This window comes from Sinocyclocheilus rhinocerous, unplaced genomic scaffold, assembly GCF_001515625.1.
Source record: "Sinocyclocheilus rhinocerous isolate Xijiao unplaced genomic scaffold, SAMN03320098_v1.1 scaffold288, whole genome shotgun sequence".
NCBI lineage: Eukaryota > Metazoa > Chordata > Actinopteri > Cypriniformes > Cyprinidae > Sinocyclocheilus > Sinocyclocheilus rhinocerous.
Window position 1 is genome coordinate 115,002 of NW_015635021.1, and position 24,524 is coordinate 139,525.

The following is a 24,524-nucleotide window of genomic DNA, read 5'->3' on the forward strand; positions in this document are numbered from 1 at the left end:
AGAGATATTGGATTTTACATTGTACATGCTTATTTTGTCCATTTTTACATTTAGATAATCTTTGCTATCATTTAAATTGAATATTGCTACACCGGGATTCCAGTTTCAATACAGACAAAAAAATAAAAAGATTTTTAAAAAATGCTTGAAATTGAATTGTTTATGGAGATAGATGTATTAGTTAATTATGTGGCGATGTTCATAGTTTGTTTTCAATACAAGTAATTTATACATACTGACCAGATGAAATTTTTTGTCTCTTGTCTCTTTTTAGACTCCAATCCTGATTGGATGCTTATCTCAGAATGACAGCAGAAGACTCCGCCTCTGCCGTTGCTATGAGTAACCCTAGCCCTTCCTCCTCTTCTAAGGCCTCCTCTGGGCATCCGCAGCATCACAACGCCATCCCTGAGGGAGTGGCTGGGGCCCCCAATGAAGCTGCGCTTATGGCCTTGATGGAGCAGTCAGGTTATGGTATGGTGCAAGAAAATGGACAGCGCAAATATGGCCCGCCACCAGGCTGGCAAGGCCCCTCCCCTCCACGTGGCTGTGAAATCTTTGTGGGTAAAATCCCACGTGATGTTTACGAGGACGAGCTGGTGCCAGTATTTGAGACTGTTGGACGGATCTACGAGATGCGCCTAATGATGGATTTTGACGGGAAGAACCGCGGTTACGCGTTCGTCATGTTCACGCAGAAGCACGAAGCTAAGCGAGCAGTTCGTGAACTCAATAACTTCGAAATTCGTCCAGGAAGGTTGTTAGGTGTGTGCTCTAGTGTAGATAACTGCCGCCTCTTCATTGGCGGAATCCCAAAAACCAAGAAGCGTGAGGAGATCCTGGAGGAAGTTTCCAAGGTGACGGAGGGGGTGCTGGATGTGATTGTGTATGCGAGTGCTGCGGATAAGATGAAGAATCGTGGCTTTGCCTTTGTAGAGTACGAGTCTCACCGTGCTGCTGCTATGGCCAGAAGAAAGCTCATGCCAGGACGAATTCAGGTTAACACCATTTTCCACTGGAATCAAAGGAACTGTTCACTCAAAATTAAAAAATTCTGTCATTATATACTTAGAAAAGGAGAATTTTTTGAAGACTATTCACACTATTCAGCTATTTTCCATACAACAAAAGTGATAGACCATGCTTACTATGTTAAAAACACTATAATAAGGAACAAAAACACTATAAAAGCATAATAAAAGTATTCCATAAGACTCATGTGCTATATTCCACATCTTCTGAAGTCAGACGATAAATTTGCACAAGGAACAGACTGAAATTGAAGTCATTTTTCACTAGTAATTTTTTCACCTAGTTAGCTGATAACTAACTAACAGATTCAAGAACAAATAACTATTTCAAGATGATTATTTTCAAAGAACGGTTTGTTGCAAGTCAGACTGACAGATTAAATTAAAATGATCTGATTCCTATAGTTCAAAGACTCACTGCTTTGGGAAGATTTTATTAGTGGCTTCGGTTTCACTCAGTTCATCACAAATCTACTGAATGGCTTCAGAACACTTGTAATATAGCTCATAAGTCATATGGACTGATTATATTGTGCTTTTATCATATTCATTTGCGCTTTTTGAAGCTTTACATATAATAATGAAGTGCACTGGAAAATAGCTGTGTGAGGATCTATATAGAAAAAAATAGCAGCATTGGGGTTTGGAATGACATGAGGGTAAATAAATAATGAGAATTTTTATTTTTAGGTGAACTATTCCTTTATCCATGACATTTAGTGAATACATCTCCCTTACTTTAAACCTGTTGAGTGCATATCTGTTTCTCTGTGTATGTGTATATAGCTCTGGGGTCACCAGATTGCAGTTGACTGGGCAGAACCTGAGATTGACGTTGACGAGGACGTCATGGAAACAGTGAAGATTCTGTACGTGCGGAACCTGATGATAGAGACCAGTGAGGATATTCTACGCCAAACCTTCGGCCAGTTCAACCCTGGCTGCGTGGAACGTGTCAAAAAAATCCGAGACTACGCCTTTGTTCACTTCTCCAGTCGAGAAGATGCTGTGGTTGCAATGGACAACCTGAACGGCACAGAGATCGAAGGTTCCCGTATTGAAGTGACCCTGGCCAAGCCTGTGGATAAGGAGCAGTACACCCGCTATCAGAAAGCATCGAAGGCAACAGCGGCTCCGACAACTACCGACAACACCCAACAAAGTTACGTGTATCAGTGTGACCCATATACACTCACCTATTACGGCTATCCCTACAACACACTCATTGGGCCCAACCGAGAGTACTTCATCAAAGGTTGGAAACCTTTATTTTTCTCTTTACTTTCTCAAATCAGATTGAACAGTGGGAGAAATGTGATTCTTGATTAGAAAAAAGTCTATATGTACTTGAGTATCATGCTGTTAAATATAGTTGGGAAACTAGACTGTTTTCCAACTCTCTCTTGCATTACAGTCCATATTCACACACGTAATGAGACTTGATCTGTACAAACCAATTAATGTTAAAACTTTGTCCCCTTTAACCCAGAGCTTTCATATGGGCACATCCTTTAAAACAGTGTTTCTCAACTGGTAAAAACTATGCTAAAAGTCATGAAAAGCCATGTCCATAAAAAACAAACAAATATGACCCAGACTGCATTCAGGGGTATAGGGTACTTAAATAATTGTACTTCATTACCAATTACTCTGAAAATTGGTGTAGAAAATTCAATTTTCAATTTTCACTCAGATTTGAAGTAGAAAAACCAAGATTTTTACAAGATTTTCTTGTAATACTGTAATACAATAATCTTGTAGTATTCATGTGATAATTTTCTTTGTTTCATTTTTGACAGTGTACATATTAAGTATTTTTGGACAATTTGTGAGAGTGATTACATTTACTACATTTATATTTCTCAGAAAATCATACATATTTTTATCAGCTTTCTGAGCTACAAAGACACTTTTTAAAAAAAACACAATAAAAGTGAAAAATTGTACTTTCATCAATTATGTTTTGTCTCAATGGAGTATCATATAATGAAGATAAAAATGGTTTGATTGGACAAAAATGTCTTTTGAGCTGTGAATTATTGGCTTCCAAGAGGTTGCCTTCCATTGATTTTCAAGAAACATTTAGAAACCTAAATCAATTTTCCCATTCAGCCTTGTCATAATTTTGCTCATTAGCTCATGTTAATATTAATGATTTTTGATTTTAAGGAAATATTCGTACTTTTCTACAATAAACAGCTTCGGTACTGTGTCGGCTACTTTGAAACTAATGTAAAATACAGAAACGAAACCAGTTGAGATCAACTGCTTTAAAAGATACTTCCCAAAACAAGAAGCTCTGCCCTCTTTGTTGCTAATCACATCTTTAGCATGGCCACTAGATGGCATGCATTTTGAGATTGTTTTTGGCTGAAGAGCTGAGATCCCCAAAATGTATGATACTGAAACTAATGATGGGAATCTGGTATTATTACATTTCCTAACCCATAATCATCAATTACAAATGCTTGTGGTTTTGGGTTGGGTTTCAAATTGAACAAAGAACTGTGATTGCATACTCAATCTGAGATGTGTTTGGTCATCCTTGGTCTGATTAAAACAAAACTTTATCTTTACTTTTAATTTCAACTTTGCTCAAACACCACCACCACTCCCATCTCAAAGAATGGTGGGTAATTACAAATATCTCAAGAGGCGTTCACACTGACAGCAGTTTGAATTAGAATGCTGAAGAGTGATAGTGCCACACCCATTTCTCGATATATTCAACCTGAATAGAAAGCTGACAGAGAAAGCTAATTACTTTATTTAAAATGTCTGCTCAACCTCAAACAATGGGGTTACCAGTACTTATATACAGGTATGTACCTCCTTGTGGTTCTGTACCTGAACAGCACCTCCTTTCATTTGTATCTCAAGCAGGTACTGTAAGAGGCCGTGGCCGTGCTGGGGCCGGTAATAGGGGCCCAGGGCCCCGCGGCTCATACCTTGGTGGCTATTCAGCTGGCCGAGGCATTTACAGCCGCTACCATGAAGGAAAGGGCAAATTGCTGGACAAACCTTACGAGATCATGCCCAATCTAGAGCTGGCAGCTGTGAACCCAGTGGGCATCAAGCCTGGCACAAGTCAGTGTGAAATTAAATCACATACATACAGAATTAAGCTCAGCTGTGCTCCACTCCATCCAGTAGAGGCAGAATCTAAAATGATCTAGAAACAGAATCTAAAAACTGTTCATTCTGAAATGGAGGTTTCTGGATAATTTGCTAATGTTATTTAGTACTGAAATGTATCCACCAGTTAGAGTTACATTTAAAAATTGCAGTCAAGTAAACTGGGGTTACTCAAAAAAATATAAAGATAAATTTGTTAGATTCCACTGCCCCTACTGGCCTGGAGTGGAACAGTAACTTGCTTTCTTTATGACAGCTGTCATCGCTGTCACGGCTTACTCCAGTAAGCAGGCTTTTGATTTAGATTTTATTGCTTAAATGCCTTCTTTGAATTATACATACAATGTTCAAACAATTCTCAAAAAGCTCTCAAATTTGTATATACCTCCAGATTAAATATTACATATGTACAGTCATCTGAATAGACTGTTATTAAGGATATTAACATAACAGAGGAACTAAACCACCAATAACAATGCTTTGCGCGAGTTTGTTTGGGCATTGAGTTCAAGGTTCTTAATGACTTAATTTTCTTACTAATCGGCTGCTCTGTGTCGAAACTAACTGATCTTGCACAATTCTGATCTGAGATCTGCAAAACTCCTGACTGGAGTATTCTGACGTCACTTAAACCTACTGATCCTAAGTCTAAATTAATGTGGGGAATGAAAAGAGTTTTTGTACACGGAAACAATGTATGTGTGTGTGAAAGCCAATGCGTACGTGGCTGCGTGTGGGTGTGTTTTTTGTCGTTAATCTTAAGCTGAGTCATACACTTGTAAAAGAGGACAGGTTGTGTAAGTCTCAGTCTTTCCATTCTTGCACTTTCTGACTTATCTTTCACTTACCTGCATTTCTATACTGCCTCATTTCATATTGAAAGTGTTATGTTACCTCACATATAGTACACAGTTTACATAATGTTCATGTTTTGTATGTAATGTTCACCATGTAGTTCTGATTGTATGTATATATGTGTAGTGGCTCTTCCAGCACTCGGCGCTCAGTACCCTGCTGTGTTTTCTGCTGCCCCTGCAACTAAGTTAATGGATGAAGGGAAGATGCACCCAGTGGAGCACCTGATAAACCCTATGGCCCTCCAGCATGACCCCACAGCTGCCTCGGCCACTGCGGCGGTCATACCTGCAGTCTCCACACCACCGCCTTACCAGGTACTCACCTACACCTGAGCAGATGGGACAATTTACAGTTATTATAACACTCAGATAATTCTAACACCATGAGCTTATTTGCGTATTCACACTGAAAGCGAAAATGCTGCGCTGTATGACACATTAACAGCCAATGAAAACATTTTGGATTATTGTACAGCTATGTAGAGCATGATTATGCCTGGAGCGTTAGTGTTTTCTTACACTTTAAGATCCATCTAATACTGCTATCATGAGATCTGAATTTAAGTTGAATTGCTGTAGCAAATATTTGAATTAAAGGAAGTAGAATTAAAAGAACTGAAATGTTTACAAATTCACGTAACTGCAATAAATGTAACTAGAAAAGGAAGTTTGTCGTCAAGTCAAACTTTGAAAAGCCTTGTCTAAAAGTTCAAATAGTTTTTAATTTTGGAGGTTTTATAGGCCTTACAGAAAGACAAACATATATCTGTGTGCCATTTCATTTCTTTGAATTGTAATTCAGTAAATTCCACTTCCTGTAATTCCAGTTCAAATTCCAATTAAACTTTCTGTTCAGTTAAAATTCCAACTCATGATTTGAAAGGCGGCCAATTCTTAAAATACGAATCCTGACAAGCATAATATGTTACCACAACCCATAATAAAAGAATTCACCACGTTAAAATATTATTCGAAAAATAATACCAATACTTACCAAAAATACACAACATCTAGTCAAAATCCCATTGTCATATATTGAATATCGCCTTCACAACTGGATGGAAATCTGTATGGATCTTGTGTTCATACAGTCATTATGAGTAAGAAAAAAAAATTACACGACTAGAGAAAACAGAAAAGGGGATATGGTGAATAAAGGAAGGAAAATGTCAACACCCATAATGCACTGGGCTCGATCAGATTATCCATGAGCGTGGATACAAATCTGTACTTTACACAGAAGCCCTGGAGCTATCAAAAGTCTACGTCAAACGCATCATTAGTGAACTTTTGCTGACAAATAATGGCGTTCATTTACTTATAGTACTACCGACATTTTCCGACGTTAAAAATCAGCAAACTTACCCTTTAATATGCTCATTTTGCTATGGGGGAAATTGGAGCAGGTTTTATTTCATCTGTGAACAGGGAATGAAAAACCCTCCATTCACATCTTCTGTTTTGGACCAATGAGATTTCACTCTAGACAGCGCTACCCTGAATGACACTGCAGAAATAGAAACAAAGCGACCCACCATCATGGTCGTTGTCAAAAACTCTTTATTGCTTGTTGCTTTATCATGTCTAGTTAGGATACGGTGTATCAATCTCTCTCTTTACCTCACAGGGTCGTTCTATAACCCCCGTCTATGCTATGGCTCACAATGTCCAGAGGATCCCGGCTGCAGCTGCCAGTCTGTATGGAGCCGGCTACATGCCTATCGCTACCCATGCCAACACGGCCATGCTGGCAGCGCTGCAGAAGAACGCTGCTATGGCAGCCGCCGCAACCTATGGAGGGTACGCTGGGTACATGCCTCAGGCCTTCCCTGCCACTGCCACCTTCCAGATGCCCATTCATGATGTATACCAGACCTACTGAGATACCTGCAGCATCGATCACAATGACTTACAATTACACACACACCACATCACCACAGGCCATCAGACATTTACACCACATCTATGAGGTCTGCTGGTTAATTGAACCACGGAGAGTGAAACTGACATGCAACAACTCTTAACACCTTCTGACTCGTGTGAAGCTCCCTGGAAGGCTTTAGATTAGACGCTGGCAGCATGGATGTAGATTTCATCTAAATTATCTCACATCTTCATCAGCCCCTCTGGCCCACATTTATTAATCCAGACGTATGACCTAGACCAAAACCACTTTTGTATGATACTGATTAGCTTATCAAGACAGGTAGACTTTTGTGTTATATGTTATGGACTCAAACCCTGCAATGTGACCAGAACCTCGCCTATTTTCCCTTTAGATCCATAGGAAACAGTCTGTCAGTTCGACTTCCTAAAGGAATCGACAACTCTTGCTGATTTCCAAAGCCATTACACGACTGACTGAATGAATGACAACTCATCACTCATTTGCATATTTGATCATTCTGCAGAGGTTTTGTTTATTAGTTGATCACCAGTACAGCTGTTGACTGATTCCGAGTGATATGTTCATATGAAGTAATTCCAAATAAGACTTGCAGAAGCACACCTACTGACATATCACCAGCTTCCCCACACACTCCAGCTGAGAGTCGTGAGCCAGAGCATTCGTGTCACTGCACACTCCTAATACCACTCCTCTGCATTCACGGGCACAAGAACGTTGTAGTATTTGTGGACTTTAATAAGAACGTATTTAATGGCTCTCTATGCTTTAGTGCATTTACTTTTGTTTTGTGAAGAAAAACAAAATTGACAAAAAAACTGTAAAATGAACAAACAACTGCTGAGCAGGAACTTCAACAACCACAGAAGTAGAAGATTTGAAGTGTTTCATGAAAATGCTGTATTTTGAGTTTATAACATATACTTTCAAAATGTGTTGAAGACGTCGGAATCTTCCGTCCACTGGGTTTCCTGCACACGAGTCTATATGCAAATTCCTGCATTCGTTTTTTCCTCCTTAACTGTTTATTTTTATATTTAGATTGTTTTAAGATTCTACTGTTTAGTTGGTTTGAAGATGTTGTTTTTATTGTCTAGAAGATATTTTTCTTCTCTTAACTGGAAGATAGACAAACACTGTTTTCATTCACATTCTCAGAGGCAAAATAAGTGTTCAAGAAAACGGAAACTGGAAAAAGAGAAGTTTTTCAGTCAGTCAGATATATGCTGGATAACATTAGTTCTCTGTTAAAGGTATAGTTAACCCAAAAATGAAATTTCATGTCGTTCCAAACCTGTATAACTTACTTTCTTCGGTGGAACATGAGAGAAGGTATTTTGAGTGTATATCTATACAATGGAAGTCAATGGTAACCAAAACGTTTAGGTTACCAACATTCTTCAAAATATCTGCAGAAGAAAGAAAGTCATACAGATTTGGAATGACTTGAGGATGAGTAAAAGATTTTCAGTGATTTTTTAGAATGTTCATTTTTGTGTAAACTATCCCTTTAATGTGTTTTAAATGCACAAACCGGACTGACAAAAAAGTAGCTGGGTTGAAGATGCAGCATTATTTATGATGACTTAGTTCTGCTTACTTTTACGGGTTGTGTTAGTTGATGACCAACCCTTATTTTTTCAGACCACTACTGTGATTCCCAGCATCCAGTCCTGTGAAGTCTTATGTGCCTCATTAGGGGAACACATGTTCCCTCTTACCCGCTTTTGTGCCATTAATACAAATTACACCTGAAGTACTGTCCCATTTGCCATTGAACCAATTATGTTCATGTTGTTTATTAACGGTCTTGACTCGCAGACCTTGAGTTGCAGAATAAAATCAGTTTAATGGCACAATACTCTCAATCCCCCCTCCGAACTCCTCCTATAGATGTGTGTAGAGACAGCAGACAGTCGAAAGTTTGGGGAAAACGTCACGATATACCAAAACAAAGAATGACGATCCATGCAAGTCACATCACGTAGTGACACATTTTTACACACTGCTGCGATCATCTAGAATATGGCATATCTGTGTTTTTTTGAGAAAAGTGAACCATCCCCAGTAGTTTTTCTCTGTCTGTTATCTAATCTTTTATTATGAGCGAAGCAGTCAGGATATATTTAATATATACAGTACAATGTTTTTGTGTATGAAGTAAGAGGAAATGCTATAATATATTTTAAGAAGATTTTTTCATCTTATTATGTGCTTTAGAGAGTTTAACAACAACAAAAACTTCTTTTTTTTGCCAAAGTGTTCAACTAATGCGAATGTGTGTATGTGTGGATATATAAATGTGGCTGTAAGTTGCCAGTGTGGAGTAATACTGGCCCAAATTGATCATGCATTCATTGGCAAAACACGATTTATTTTGCGATCATTTCATAAACACTACATGTGTAGCGTTTTTTTTTCTCTCTCTCTCCTTTTTAGACTTGTTTCTTGTTACTAAAAGACAAATGAACAAGACAAGGTGACCTCGGCTGAGGACATTTCGATAATGTAGAATGTTATTGCCATAATATCTTTTCCTTTTTTTTTTTTTAGCTCTGTTTAGAACTGTTTTCTATCTCGCATTGTTTGTTTTAAAACTTTTTTGGCATTGTTGTATTTATAGAGGTAGTTTAATAAAGCATTTTCAAAAGGAAAAGTAAGATCTGTGCTTGTCCTTCTTATTCTTATTTCTCCGTTGCTTTCTTCTTTGCTCACCATTTACACTTTTTTTTTTTTACTAAAATTATTAGCAATTTTACTAAATAATTTAAAAAAAAAATCTAATTTTGCTACCTTTTTTTAATATTTTGAAATTTATTCTTTTACTTTTGTTTTTAGCATTGTCTGTGCTGAAAGTTATCAGATCATGTAATGTTCATTAGTTTAAATTTCACAAGTAATGAGGGTTGAAGATCTCTTTTGGTGATTGACAAAGTGTACCAAATCGTTTCAAGCAGGGGGTGCTCAAACCAGTTCCTACCATCCCGCAAAGTTCAGTTCCAGCTGTTCCAACACACTTTTCTGTGTTCTTGAGGATCTTCATCAGCTGGTTCAGGTGTGTTTGATAAGGTTTGGAAGTGAACTTTGTGAGATGGGAGATTTCCTGGAATAAAATTGAGCATCCCTGAACTAAAATGAAAATTTTACATTCAAACATGCAGTTCTTTTTGTATCACTAGGGGGCAGCAGTGCAGAGGGACCAGATGTAGGTTTAAAGTGATGGAATGGGATCTGAACACCTGTGTTACTGTAATATGGCTGAAACTGCCTGGTTTTTCTCAACATGCCCATTAAGTGCAGTGAAGTTCTTCCTTTTATCATTATTATTATTAGTAGTAGTAGTCTCAGGAAACGACTAAGTAGCAGTGGCATGCATGACATGATGCTTGCTGATTTGGTCATTATTGCCACACTGTAGTGGTGTAAAAATATGCAAGCTCAACTGAGAAAATAGAATTGATTTGATGTCTTTTCTTTGTAAATAGGGTGAAGTGGGACGAACATGTTTCATGATTGATTGCCCTTTTAATATCAGCAGAAAATCAAATGTTAATAGTTGCCGCAAGGGTAGCTGTCATTCCAAATGTTTTCATCTGCATCATAATCATGCATCACAGTGGATATGATCACATCTAATTCATCTTTGGCAAATGAAAATGCTCCTCTTAAACATAAGCCTCTAGAATACAAATTAATTACACAAACCTAGTTCTTAATTATTATTTTAATTACTGAATGTTAATTACAGAAAAGTGTACTGTTCCAAAATACCACTGTTGTCCCACTTTATTTCACCAAGACACTTTTTACTTGTTGTTCCTGTGGCTCAGTGGTAGAACATTGCGTTAGCAGTGCAAAGGTTGTGGGTTCAATTCCCAGGGAACACACATACTGATAAAAAATGTATAGCCTGAATGCACTGTAAGTCGCTTTGGATAAAAGTGTCTGCTTTAATTTACTCTGCACTCTTGCAATTTTGTTCTGATGGATTTGATTATTAATCGTAACACTATTATGGCATTACACAAACCATGTCATATAAAAGTTTGAGCCTGTGTATGGACACTATCAGGAATGTTATTTTATGGTAACTAGGAGGAGTTTTTTTCCTTTAAATAATAATTTAGTAAAATATGTATAAAATGTGCTTAAAATATTTATTTTATAATATTCTTATTTCAATATTCTTGAAATTTGTCTCTATTGCAGTTGCTGCTGAATCGTCTGCAGTGTTAAATAAAATTGAGTGTACAGTACACAAAATCAAAATTTTAAAACTTTTTTTTATATCAGAGTAATATAAAATAGGCCACACTGTACAATAACCGTAAGTCACGTGTTCATAGGGCATTCATAAGCAGTGCATAAACTCATTTAAATGTGTTTTAAGTGCGCATATGATTGTATTCTCAGTGTCTCACTGGACATGAAAAATCTGATAATAAATAGTCATAAATTGAGCCCCTTTTACTTTTATAATGCTTTTGAATGCTAGTAATTCATAATTCAAACTCCTCCAGTACAGTGTGGATGCACAGTGCAAAAAATTTTAACATTTAAATGTATTTTTTTTTTAGTTTCTCAATCACACCACAGACTGAGAAGCATGCCGCTCATCCTCTGAGTAACGCCTGAACTGTTCCCCTAGCAGCGGCTCCAGGCCCTCAGCCGAGCGGTAAGAACGTGCCCGAACAGCACACCCGATGACTCCGCCCACCACAGCCACAACAAGCACCACGGCAACAATCGCTATGGTGATGATCTCTGAAATAGTGTATGCCCGAGCTAAGGAGGGAGAAAGAGAGAGATTTTGTGTTTATATCAAACCACAAATGTATAAAGGTGAATAACATTTTTTAAATGCGTAGTAAAATTGCCATTGCGTTCCTGTGTGCACTTCACACTCCAGTCCAGTAGGTGGCAGAAATGGATCCTTGACATTGGTTTGCTAACCGCCTTTAAACCAGTGTCAGGACAAATGGGGTCCTCCCTAAAAATGGGGTCTCTATTAGGACCCCAAGTGATCCCATTGGCTCAATATTAATGTGTAATCTCTTTAGCATGATTTCTACAAAATCCAATCTGATCTCATGAGAAAACATAAATATTTTACAAGGTGGAGATTTAGTATGAATTTACAATGTAATTCGTATGAAAACATGAGATTTTTAGAAAAATGATAAACATGAAGGGCCACCCTGAGCGGAATATAAGCAGACTGTAAGAAAATTTACGAATGAGATTATAGATTAAAGGGGTCATATGATGCTGCTAAAAAGAACATTATTTTGTGTATTTGGTGTACATGTCTTTAAAGTAATTATGTGTTAAATATCCAGAGATTTCTGTTATAAAAAGAACAATGTAATGAAGAGTGGGAGAACCTGACACCGTCAGACAAATTCAAAGGAGGAAATCAATGGCCTCTGCAACAATTTTACAATTTTTTAAAATTTTACTAAAATTGCTTAAACCCGAACAGAGCACTTGCATTTTTGGGTTCTTCATTAAGTGTTGAAGTGAATCATAATGTATTGCCATTATACTGAATTCACACAGCTGGATATTAATTAAATTATCTACTTTTGTGTTGCACAGAAGAAAAAACATGTGAGGAAATTATGACAATCTTAGTTTTTGGGTGAACTATTCCTTTAACTTTAAGTTCAGTTATACTAATAGAGTTTTCCAGAAAGGAATATTGGTAACACTTTAGAATAATGTTCTATCATTAACAGATAATTATGCCGGAAGTAATGCAGGACTAATGGGTGAACTACATTAACACTTCAGCTACTACTATTAACTAATATCCAAACAAGCCTAACTAATCATTAAGTAATAGTGAATTTAGGACTGAGATACTTCCTTAATAAGCAATCAGTAATTACTGAATGAGATCGGCCTCATTACGAAATAGTTATTATTTCGCACCAATTAATTACCAATGAATTACTAATCACTAATTAGCCTACTCTAGTGTTACTTAATCACTTTGCATTAACTAGTAATTATCTGGACCGTTATTTTAAGGTGAAGAACTTTTTTTTTTTCTATTTAAAAATAATGGTTCAGATCACTAGTAGTTCTTGAAGAGTTACTAGGTAACACTAGAGTAATTAGTAATGCATTTTAAGTCGACGTTGAGAATAAAAAAGACAACTGTTGACGTTTCTGTTCTTATTTAATAGTAACTGAAGTTTTAATGTAGTACTACTCATTAGTTCTGCATTACTTCCTGCATAGTTTACCTATTAATGACAGACCATTATTCTAAAGTGTTACCGGAATATTTAGATAGTTTATGGGCTTGTTATGGATACTTTTTTTGCTGTGCTGCTATAACTGATTACTCACTTGGCCACTGAACCTCATAGGTGTAGCCCAGGTTGTCTGGGGCAGCGACAAACATTTCAGCATTTCTGATTGGTGGCCAGAAAGGAACCATATTGAACTCTCTGTTGTGTCCAATCGGAGCGTTTTCCTCAGGATAGACCTCTGTTCCTGCTGCGTTAGTTCAAAGATCACTTGTTAGAATGCAACTGAAATTTAAAACTCATTTTGGTTATGTATGTATGTACATTATGTGTGTGTGTGTGTGTGTGTGTGTGTTTACCAGCAGTGTGTCTCTGAAGCCATTCATCAAAGATGGCATCAGTGAACGTGTGAAGCAGGACAAAGATGGGGTCGTTTGGTGACAGGTGAGTCTGTCCACCTGTGCCATTGAGAAACAAATGAGCCAGGTTGTGCAGACTCCTCACTACTGGGTCATAGTTTCCCTGGGGAGCACTGTAACCTAATGACACACAAGAACACCAATTAAAAGTCTCCTCGCTTCTCCGAAATGTTGCAACGACTTTATGCAGGTGGTTATTTGGTGTGCTAGTTCCTTTGCCTGTGACTTCAAACATTTTTCAAAAACCTTTTTAGAAAGTAGTTTTATTTGCAGTTGCGAGTGTATCATACCCTCAACAGTGTTCCTGAAGCTCTGAGAAGAAGTTGAGTAATAAGGTGGTGTGTCGAAAGTGTTCAGCTCGAGACAGTCAATGACGTCCTGTGGTTCTGGTAATCTCTGAACCATGGGTCGAGCCACATTACCGGCAGGGTTTCTTCTGATTGGATTTGTCTCTGTACCTGAATACACACCAGGCAGAGACATTTTGATAACTTTTGATATATTTTGTAAAAGATGTTTTTTTTTTTGTTTTTTTTGTCAGAATCTATTAATTTGTCTCAAAAATACATTAAAATGCAATTCAAACACACACTGACTTGAAAACAACTCTTCAATAATGAGCAAGTTCTGAATTAAAATTAATTTTGATATTTTATGTGGGGCATGAAGTTAAAATGTCAGGGTGATACAACTGTCCTGAATCATAATAAAAAATAAAAAAAAACATCTCTTAAATGTCTCATATTAAAGATTTCTTAGGAAAACATATTTTAATATTTTAACAAAGCTGCTTCACTGCTTTTAATATTTGAAAAACCTTTGTCTGTCAAACCATGCAGTGCGAACAATACAGTTATATGATCCAACCAACAAACAGAAAAAACAATTATAAAAAAGAATAAATCATTTAAAAAATAAAATCATTAAATCATTAAAAAAACTGAAAATGACCCCTTATAGACAATCAACACTATGTGTCAAGGCCAATATGTCTGGTAAAATATCAGATAAACTTTTTATAAGTTAAGATTTCTTTTGGTTGTAAAATCATGTGTCATGTGGTGCGACTCTCCCAAAACGTAATGATGTTTATAATTTATTAATTCATAATATTTGTAAAAATGTATTTTATTTTGAAAATATATTTTAAAAGGGTAAATATTTGACTAAAACTGAAAAAAAAAAAAATTGTTACATTGTGAGCTAAAGTCAAAAGTTGTATCTAATAACTATGATGTTTTATCTTGTATTTCAAATTGTCGTCATTATGTTTTTATGTCATAACTTTCAACTTGTCTTGGCATGTAATAACTGTGACTTTTTATGACATATGATGCAACAAAGCATGAATACTGAAGGAAAGATTCACCCTAAAAATTAAATTTCTGTCATAATTTGCTCAACTTCATGTCGTTCCAAACCTGTATGACTGGCTTTCTTCCACTGAATAAATAAGAAGGTATTTTTTTAAATGTATTGTTCATACTTCTCTATTGGAGCTTCATCAAACATCAAAAAACATCAAAGCATCATAAAAGTGATCTAAAGTCTCTGAAGTCATATCATAACTTTGTATTATAAATAAATCAAAATTAAAGTCATAATCCACTGATAATAATTCCCACCAAAATGAATATTTATTTATTTACCAGATCAACCAGACTTATTTAACTGACATGTCTACTACTGTCATGAGCACCCCAAAAAGAGACACTGTAGGGCGGATGTCAACAAAGTAAAGTTCACCTGTTTCTCTTCAGAAAACTTGACATACAGGGTATGAGTCATATGAACTTCTTTTATGATACTTTTTGCATGTTTTTTGAAGCTTGAAAGCCCCAGTGCCCAGTCGCTATATTTGCATGGAAAAGAGCAACCAATGCATTCTTTAAAATATCTCCTTTTGTGTTCCATGTCATAAAGTTTTGGAATCACAAGACATCATTTAACAGGTTTTGTATTTCATTATCATTATCTGATTTGGGTCACCTGCATGTCTCTCTCCAGTTGCAACAGGTGGTACCGGTGCCAAGTGACAAATCCTGGTCCTTCGTGTGAGAAATCCACACCTCCGAAGCTCTGCTGGCCTGGACCCATGTAAGTCTTACTGACCGAATAGTAGTGGGTCCAGACAAAGTAATTATAAATGGTGATGTTCTCAAACTGTACACTTGCTCCGTCCGGGCCGAAAATCTCCTGATAGCGGCGGGTACAGATGACCAGGTCAGGATGGACAGTTCTTTTAGCCTGGTCCAGGGCGTCCACAAAGGCTCTTTTCTCATCTGCAGACATCTGCATGACGTTACGTCGCACTGAGAACACAAACAAACCCAGACGATTCAGAAAGCAAAGCATACAAACATCACATACTGTATGTATTTACAGTGCATATCTGTATACTTGTTCATCATGAGGATTTAAGCGTATGGATGTCTGTCCTCACCCACGGTGACTCTTTGATCACAGTTTGGCCCTGTCAGACTGTGCCGGCATCGGCCACAGTTAAATCCACTGAAGTTTCCGTTGCATTGACAGGTTCTGTTAAAGAACCGAAGTGGCCATCGTTCTCTATCATCCCGCCCATCGTGAGGATACTGAGGCCCGTGTGGCCGGCGGTCAGCAGTAATTGACACACATTGACCTCTCCCGGTACTGGATCCACACTCATCATTGGGCAGTCCAGTAGGTGATGGGCAGCAGGTGCCACTCTGCAGACCTTCTGGTGTGACACACTGACGTGGGAACTGCGCGTGCGTCAGCACAACGCACATTAGCACTAAACACACACTCTTCCACATCCTAGAAAGACATAAATTGGACCACATGCATTGAAATATGCTCAAAGGGATAGATCACCCAAAAATGTCACCCTCATGTCATTACAAACCTGTAACAATTTTATTTAGATGCTAGGCAGAATAAAAATCATACTAATAATACATTATGTATATTGAGCAGCATGAAGGTGAGTAAAATAATTTGGGGGGTTAAATATTCCTTTAAAAGTGCATAGTTTGTGAAAGTTAGGTCGTTAGGTCTGCCAATGTCTATCAGTCATAAAAATCTGCTTTTTAGTTTTGCATGCAGTTTATACTTGTAATATTAGCAAATTATTTAATTAGAACACTAAAAACAATATTTTATCTAAACATCATATAACAAGATAAATGTAGAAGTGAAATTTTATAAGATATTATGAATTGTTTTCAGGAAATGTATCTCGAATCAATCATTTGAATTCATTATTTTACTTATCCTGTTTGGAAAACTGTTTATTATTTGTTTTATGCATAAACCACAAAAGTCTGTTAGATACTTACAGTATACTTTAAAAAAAAAAAAGCTAGACTAGTCATTTTTGCTTCTTTTATTTTATTTTATTTTGTTTTATTTTATTTTTATTTTAATATTATTATTTTATACATATAACACATTTCATATATAATATATAAACATATTTATTTAATATATTAATATTTTATTTACATTTATTTTGTATTTTTCAGTTAAACTGGATAAATTAAGCAAATTGTGAAAATTATTTCACCATGAAGTGTTATGGTTTTCTTCAGAAAAAAGAGTAACCCACTCTGGTTCTAATTGTTAGTGGAAACCAAAAAAAAAAAAAAAACATTATAGGACATTATCTACAAAAAAATGGCACCTAAGGAAATTGGGAAATCTTTTGAGATCAGTGCAAAAATGTGCACAGTAAGATTCGTTCTTATTACAGAAGATCTGAAAAATGGAAGAAATGTATTACTGTCAAAGAGAAACAATGGAAAGCGACAGAAGATTTTTCTCTCTATCTTTAATATTGAATCTTTTATTTTTAGTTTTTTGAAGTACCATAGGCTTGCAATTGTATAGCAGCCTTTTAGCAGCATCTAAGCATATAGACAGTTCCAACTTCACAACCTCAAACTGTGTAGCTCACTGACTAGTTATGTCCTCAGAGCAAACCCACACAAATGGATTGCGTTAATGGTTTTTACAAAATAAAATAAACTATTCCCTTTATCGATCTGTCATCTTGTCTCTTATGTAAAAAAAGTTCAAGACAAAAAAAGTCATATGTATATAACTCACTGCATCTATGCTCATCATAAATTCTGAACTGATTGATTAAACAACAATTCATCCATGTCATGCCCTAGTGGGCCACAATGTCAGTCTTCAACCACTGCAGTGATATAAAGAGTAAAAAAAACAATACAGGAAAGAAAGATAAAAGTAAAGTGTACCTTATATCATCCGTTCTTTCTTTTCTACCCCACTCTTTCTTTCTCACACTCTCTCTTTCTCCTGTACTGTAGTGCCCCCCTGTGCTGCCCCCTGGCCAACTCTTTTATACTTACACCCCTCCTGACTGCACTCCTCTCTCTGATCCCTCCATCCCGTGATCAGCAACCAGTAGAGAGAAGGGGAAGAGAGAGAGAAAGGGTAAAAACACATTCTACAACTCTCTTTCCTCTTCAGTGAATGTGGCTCTTCATTTGCGTCTGTTGGTTTGACCTTTTCAAAGGTGTGATAGATCGATGGTCTTTGCTTTCATAACAGGCAAAATAGTAGACAGAAACAAACCATTTATTAAAGAAAAGACACATGTCTCATGTCTGTTACAGGAGGGTTGTGCGGGAAAGATAGAATCGTTTTAAATACAGAACTCTTTACATTTCAATTAGTACATATGCCAAACTTTGCCAAGTTTTTATGTTTTACATATTTCTATGGAAATTGTTTAATGCAATAAATTTGTGTGACTTCATCAATACTAAACAGTAGAAAATCAAAACCCAAAATTTATTTAGGCCTAAATTTCAGATTAATGTATTTGAATTGCATATGAAATTTCCATCTATTTGTATTACGCAGTTTTATTATCAAACTAATAAACTTAATGTGATGCTTATTTGCCAATCATACATTAAGGAAACAAAAACAAACAAAAAAAGATTGTTCCAAAGCTAGCCACATTGTTACCATGTTCATACTTTTTAACTGAATAAATGTAAGTATTTTCACAATTAACAGATTTATGCTGATCTGAAGCAATTTGAACAAATGCATAAAATATGATTTTATTATTTTTATGATTTAAATAAAATATATAAATGTACTTATTTATTTATTTAATCTAAATGGATGGAATTTTATATGCAAATCAAATAGATAAATCTTAAATTTAGACCTTGGAGTGCAGGACAATTGAAAAAAAAAATAGCATTTTGAAAATATGATTTTCTGATTTTTAGGATTTAAATAAAATATATTTGCAAATATAAAAAAAAACGTTATAAATAATAATAAACGAAATCTTACTTGTTTAATTTATGTATGACTGAAAAATATGCATCACATTAAGTTTATTACTTTTTTTTTTCAATCCAAATGAATGGAATTTTATATATTTAACTCAAATACACATCTTAAATTTAGGCCTAAATATATTTTTGGAGTGCAGGACAATACATGTTGGTAAAAAAGTATTTTGTCGTGTTTTTCAGTAAAAATATCTAAATATCTCTAAAACAAGATAAATATACTTGAGAAGCAAAACTGCGTAATATAATAAAACTTGTTTTTCTCAAAAGAAATATTGAGTTAAGTTTATTTCTCTTACCCCATGGGCAAATAGTTTGTTTATTTGTTTATTTTAAACATAAACCATGTTAAATGTTAGATGTTTTAAACAAGAAAACACTCAATAAAAACTAAAATCTAAACATATTCTCTGAAAACAAGTCTTAATATTTTATGCTGTTTTGCTTTATGTACATTTATCTTTTTACCCCAGAATTTTTAAATATTTTAACTGTGAAACCAGCCTAAAAACTGATCTGACTCTGCTTTTTCACAAATAACGGTCATTCTACTATACGAAGAATAACACAGGAGTGACATTTGGTGTCAAGGCTAACCAGACCATTCAATACACATATAGACACACACACTCTCACACAGTCAGACCCTCAGTCACACACACACACACACACACACACACACACTTGTATGATCTAGAATCAAACTCCTTAAGGTCAGCAATGTTAAACAACAGAGGTTCTGGGGTCATAGGATGAATTCTTCTCTGTGGAATCCAGTGGGATAGTTGTCATAGCAACGTCCTCTTGCTGGACCTGCGAGTACTCTGGAAGGTTATCTACAGTGGTTCTGCAAACACAAACAATCAGTCACAATGCATATGTATGTGTGTGTGTGTGTGTGTGTGTGTGTGTGTTTATGTTCCTCATAATCAGGGTGAGTATGTGTGGTCATATACTCACTGTTCATCGACAGTGTTGGGGTAACGCATTACAAGTAACGCGAGTTACGTAATCAGATTACTTTTTTTCAAGTAACTAGTAAAGTAACGCATTCATTTTTAATTTACAAGACAATATCTGAGTTACTTTTTCAAAAAAGTAACGCCAGTTACTTTGTTTTCCCATTTATTGACTGACAAGTCTCCTGTCCCCATATTGGGAGAAATCGGAAGTGCAGAGGCGTTGTGTGGGTTGTGTGCGCATGATGTTACTGTAGTTCTAGACTAAATGTGAATGTACTGTAATTCATCCCACTCGCAAAACTCGCAAAATAGTATTCATCAAAATGAATAAAAGCAGTGAAATGCAAACTCAGAATATGACGCAAACCTACAATAATTAAATATGTTAAATAACACAAATGTATCTAATCCCATTTTATTAACTAATGTCTTTGCTGCTGACCTTTGATGATCCAGTTCAACCATACTAATAAGCAAAAATGACTTTAGAGAAACTAACAATTGTGCTTTGTTTTTTTATTGCTGAAGAGTGTTTCTTCTCCTGCGTTCTACTGTACAGACGTGAATTTACTTTTGCTTGAGGTTTATTCATTACACTTTTTGGTGTGAAAGGGCATTTACATTTGCTCTAAATAGAACTTCTTATATTAAAAACAATCAAGCCCTGCTCATATTTAAAAAGTAACATGAAAGTAACGCAAAAGTAATGTAACGCATTACTTTCCATAAAAAGTAACTAAGTAACGTAATTAGTTACTTTTTTAGGGAGTAACGCAATATTGTAATGCATTACTTTTAAAAGTAATTTTCCCCAACACTGTTCATCGATTGGAACGGTGATATCTATATTGTTTGCGTCACCTTCTTTACCTCCGTTTCCTCTAGCACACAGCTTCTGTGGGGCCACACTGCTGCTAACAAATATATAGGAATATTATCTTTAAAGCAGTTCTTTCAATATACATAATCTATTATTAGCCAGAGGAAGGTGGTCGATCGTTATAATTTTTAGAAATCTCTAAATTCAACCCGTTCTCCCACACACTCACCCACAGTGCAAACGTTATATCATCATACAATATTCATGAGTCACAATAAGATTTATAATGTGTACCCCTCTTTCCAAATGTCATTGTTTTGATGCTGTAGGGAGCAGTGTGTGTGTGGGGGGGGCATTATGACTGTTATATAAAAAACAACTTATATGGCTATATGACTTTGAGTGCACTGTACAGTAATATTTTTTCCCAGAAGAGAACTGATTAATTCTAAATGCATATGTCTGCTAAAATAATAATCAGCACCACTGTTTTCAATGTTGATAATAATAATAAATGTTCTAAAGATTGAAGTAATTGGCTGCTGAATATTCAACTTTGCCATTACATATTTTGAAACAGGTTTTTTAATTGTAATAATATTTCACACTATTGCTGTTTTTACTGTATTTTTGATCAAATAAATGCAGCCTTGGTGGGCAGTTGTCTTTAAATTTCAGTAAAAATCTCACCAACCCCAAATGTTTGATTGGTATAGATGGCTTTAAAGCTATCCGACATGGACTAAAATTCATTAAACTCCAATGTTCTTATAGTTCACTCATAGGTTTGAGTCTTAGGGATCTTGTTATGTACGTCACTTTTGATAAAATCATCTGTCGAGTGGATTTTGTGTGTGTATTTATTAACACTCTGTATACAGTCTATATTGTACTTACAGTATATATCTCATCAGTTACTGTAGTGATGTTCCAATAACCACTTCTCCCTTCAAAGATCCTTATAATCTTACAATGCACACACAAACCTATTTGGCTTTGTCCTGCACTTCAGAATGTAGACAGTGGTGACAGCAGTTTGCAGAATGAGAAAGAATGCTGCTGCTATGGCTCCTATCTTCCATGTGTCCTGCCCTATGGCTTTGGTCTCTGAAGCGTGAAAGAGAGAAAGTACTGTCAAATATAGAAAGTTAAATACATAAAAAAAAAGAAATGAGCAGGTGTGCCTCTCTATAAAGACTACCATCTGGTACTTTCCAGTACAAAATATTGAAAAAAAAAATTAAACAAATGGTCAGTGACAGGTGCTCGACCTTCAGAAAATACAAATATCCAAAATATTCAAATATCCAAAAGTATAAAAGTGGTATAATTTGGGAAAGGAAAATTTAAGAGAGAGAGAAAAAGAAAAATTAGGGCAAATCAAATTATAAATAATTTACTGCCATTGTGTGAATAATCTGCATTCATGGAATCTATAAAAAAGTTACTGTAATCTGAATATGAGCATTTTAAAATGTGATATAATCTTATTATAAGTACTTAATTTTTGGAATCTGATTACGTCACTGTAAAACAAATTCCGTAATATTTACGGTAAAAACGATGGCAGCTGTGGTTGCCAGAATTTTACCGTAAAAAATACGGTAGCAGCGTTTTAGGGTTTTAACTTAAATTTACAGTTAAATAACATAATTTCATTAACTGATATAATGTTAATATACCAACCCACTGAAGTACTGAATTCTGTTTTGTACCTTTGTATAACACTGCACCAAAAGCAGGTGATGATGAGAAAATCACATGATGAACCAAAGCCCATCACAGGCAGCTTTTAAATATTAACATATATAGAAGGTGCACAGTGTCATTCACACAAACACTAAACACCATCATGGTAATACACATGAAACTGAAATAATGCAATAAACATTAATTTAACAACATTAGATGTAACATACAACCCTAATGTACACAACTGATAAGAAAAAACGATTGTTCATAAGATCTTTTTCACTTCCAAAAATGGTATGCTACCATAAAATTACATGTAATGTCCGATACAGTTTTATAGTAGGGGAACTTACTGTTAACCATTTAACAGGTTTTTACTGTAGCATTTTTACAGTCTTTTACCATTAAATTCACAGTCATTTTTTATAGTGTAATCTACATTACTACATTCAACACATTTTGATCTTCCCAGAATTTATTGCTCTGATGTTGCTCTTTCAGAGTTCAGGCTTAATGAAGTTCTCGGTTGCACATCAACTTTGTTTCAGATGTATCTGCTAGAATAAACAGATACAAATTAGACATTTATTAACATACAGAAGAAGAAAAAAATGCTAAATTACATGTAATGTCCGATACAGTTTTATAGTAGGGGAACTTACCGTTAACCATTTAACATGTTTTTACTGTAGCATTTTTATAGTGTAATCTACATTACATGTAATCAGTTACTAACCAGCACTGTAGATAGATAGATAGATTTATGTATAAATGTTTACAGTATGTTTCAGCATATATTCATTCCAGATGTTTTTGAAGAATGTACTCAGACAATAAGATGACACTGATGAGAAGTTGTATGTCTTTTGAAAAAATAGTTTTTGCAAGTTTGTTTACTTTGGTGTGTTTAAATGATATTTCTCATGTAGTTGCCATACGTGTAGAGTCCATTGGTGCGTCAGTATCTCCGAGCCTCAGTTTGTGAACTGGTGTTGGTGGGAGCTGCTCAACAGTGTTCATCAACACCGGTACACCCTGATTGTTCTTGTTCGGGTCCCTGGAGGTGATAATCTCGTTTACATCACTTGCCTCATGTGCTTTACCTGTAAAATCAGTTTTACCTGTAAAATAAGTTTCCTCACATTTCCAGTTACATTTATAGACAGCAGGCGACAGAAGGTTTGAGAGTGAATTTGTGTCATTAACAGCCTTACCGCCTGTTGCTTTAGACTTCTTGATAACAGGCTCCTGCAACTTAATTGGTCCCTTAGTATCCACGGCGACCTCTGTTGTGAAATGGGGGAGACATTTAACAGAGTGGTGAAAATTGCAGCAGGAAGATGAGATGAGAGCTGGAGGATATGTATGGAATTTAAAATGATGCTCTCACAGTATATACTACGTGTGAGACAACAGCTAGGTCTAAAAGAGTTCAATATATAACGTGCTAAGAAACCTTTGCAATATTGTAAGTGAGGTCATTTTCTACAATGTTGGAAATTTTCCCCCAGACTTTTGGTTTAAACGGCAAAAGATATTGGTATGCAACTAACGACTGGTTTTAATGAAGACTAGGGTGAGATTCGTACTATTATTCTTCTCATAAAACATCTTCAAATCATGAAATCAATCATAACAGATGCACATTTGATACACGTATTTATCCCATGCACAGAAATGAAGAAAGTCTGCTTTATCTGAATACAACCAACTGTGACAGAGGCCACTTGACTCAGTGAAGCATGTAGTGCTTTTAGGAGGATTGGAGGGTAAAGTCTATGTTGTGTGGGAATTAAGGTTTAGGGGTATCTTAGTTTCAGCAGGATGAATGTGTTTCTCTATGTAGGTCACAGGAGCAGCAGGAGCAGAAACATATAGGACAGTGGTTCATCAGAAATTAGGCGCTGGAGCTTTGGACAGACACCAAAACAGACCACACTCTCACTCGTTTAGGCAGATGTAACAATGCAACATGATCTCATTAATACTCATAGATGTTTTTTCATAAAGTGTGGTTCTACCACACTTACATTTTTGTATAATTGTATAGACTCTAAAATGAACATTATTGAAGTAATGTCTGTGTTTAATATGCATACGAAAAAATAATATATATATATA

General features: G+C 35.7%; 3 protein-coding genes and 1 long non-coding RNA gene across 7 annotated transcripts in view; 1 reads left to right on the forward strand and 3 right to left on the reverse strand.

The window, feature by feature from the left end:
- The window catches only part of LOC107746010 (RNA-binding protein 47-like), a 22,211-nt gene extending 13,867 nt beyond the window's left edge, over positions 1-8,344 (forward strand). For all 4 annotated transcript variants that reach the window (XM_016560042.1, XM_016560044.1, XM_016560045.1 and 1 more), the window contains 5 exons: positions 275-998; positions 1,818-2,286; positions 3,912-4,118; positions 5,148-5,338; positions 6,651-8,344. In XM_016560042.1, the coding sequence (XP_016415528.1) occupies positions 306-998; positions 1,818-2,286; positions 3,912-4,118; positions 5,148-5,338; positions 6,651-6,905 (1,815 nt within the window). In that variant the 5' untranslated portion in view covers positions 275-305 and the 3' untranslated portion in view covers positions 6,906-8,344. The remainder of the gene's footprint in view (positions 1-274; positions 999-1,817; positions 2,287-3,911; positions 4,119-5,147; positions 5,339-6,650) is intronic.
- The window catches only part of LOC107746011 (uncharacterized), a 10,801-nt gene extending 1,095 nt beyond the window's left edge, over positions 1-9,706 (reverse strand). Inside the window, exons 1-2 of the long non-coding RNA XR_001640648.1 lie at positions 8,844-9,706; positions 6,312-6,316 (exon numbers count right to left, since the gene is read on the reverse strand). This is a non-coding gene — a long non-coding RNA (uncharacterized LOC107746011). The remainder of the gene's footprint in view (positions 1-6,311; positions 6,317-8,843) is intronic.
- A 1,791-nt stretch (positions 9,707-11,497) lies between these two features.
- Positions 11,498-17,935, reverse strand: LOC107746034 (5,6-dihydroxyindole-2-carboxylic acid oxidase-like). The gene is made up of 7 exons (XM_016560090.1): positions 17,850-17,935; positions 16,049-16,404; positions 15,595-15,917; positions 13,896-14,121; positions 13,546-13,725; positions 13,287-13,436; positions 11,498-11,714 (listed from the first exon to the last, which is right to left on the reverse strand). Exons 2-7 carry the CDS (start codon positions 16,401-16,403, stop codon positions 11,515-11,517), a joined length of 1,434 nt encoding a protein of 477 aa, XP_016415576.1. The 5' UTR covers position 16,404; positions 17,850-17,935; the 3' UTR covers positions 11,498-11,514.
- A 1,717-nt stretch (positions 17,936-19,652) lies between these two features.
- The window catches only part of LOC107746046 (sodium/potassium/calcium exchanger 1-like), an 8,956-nt gene continuing 4,084 nt past the window's right edge, over positions 19,653-24,524 (reverse strand). The window contains exons 3-7 of the mRNA XM_016560100.1: positions 23,618-23,689; positions 23,342-23,506; positions 21,698-21,818; positions 20,710-20,799; positions 19,653-19,776 (exon numbers count right to left, since the gene is read on the reverse strand). Coding sequence (XP_016415586.1) covers positions 19,653-19,776; positions 20,710-20,799; positions 21,698-21,818; positions 23,342-23,506; positions 23,618-23,689 — 572 coding nt within the window. The remainder of the gene's footprint in view (positions 19,777-20,709; positions 20,800-21,697; positions 21,819-23,341; positions 23,507-23,617; positions 23,690-24,524) is intronic.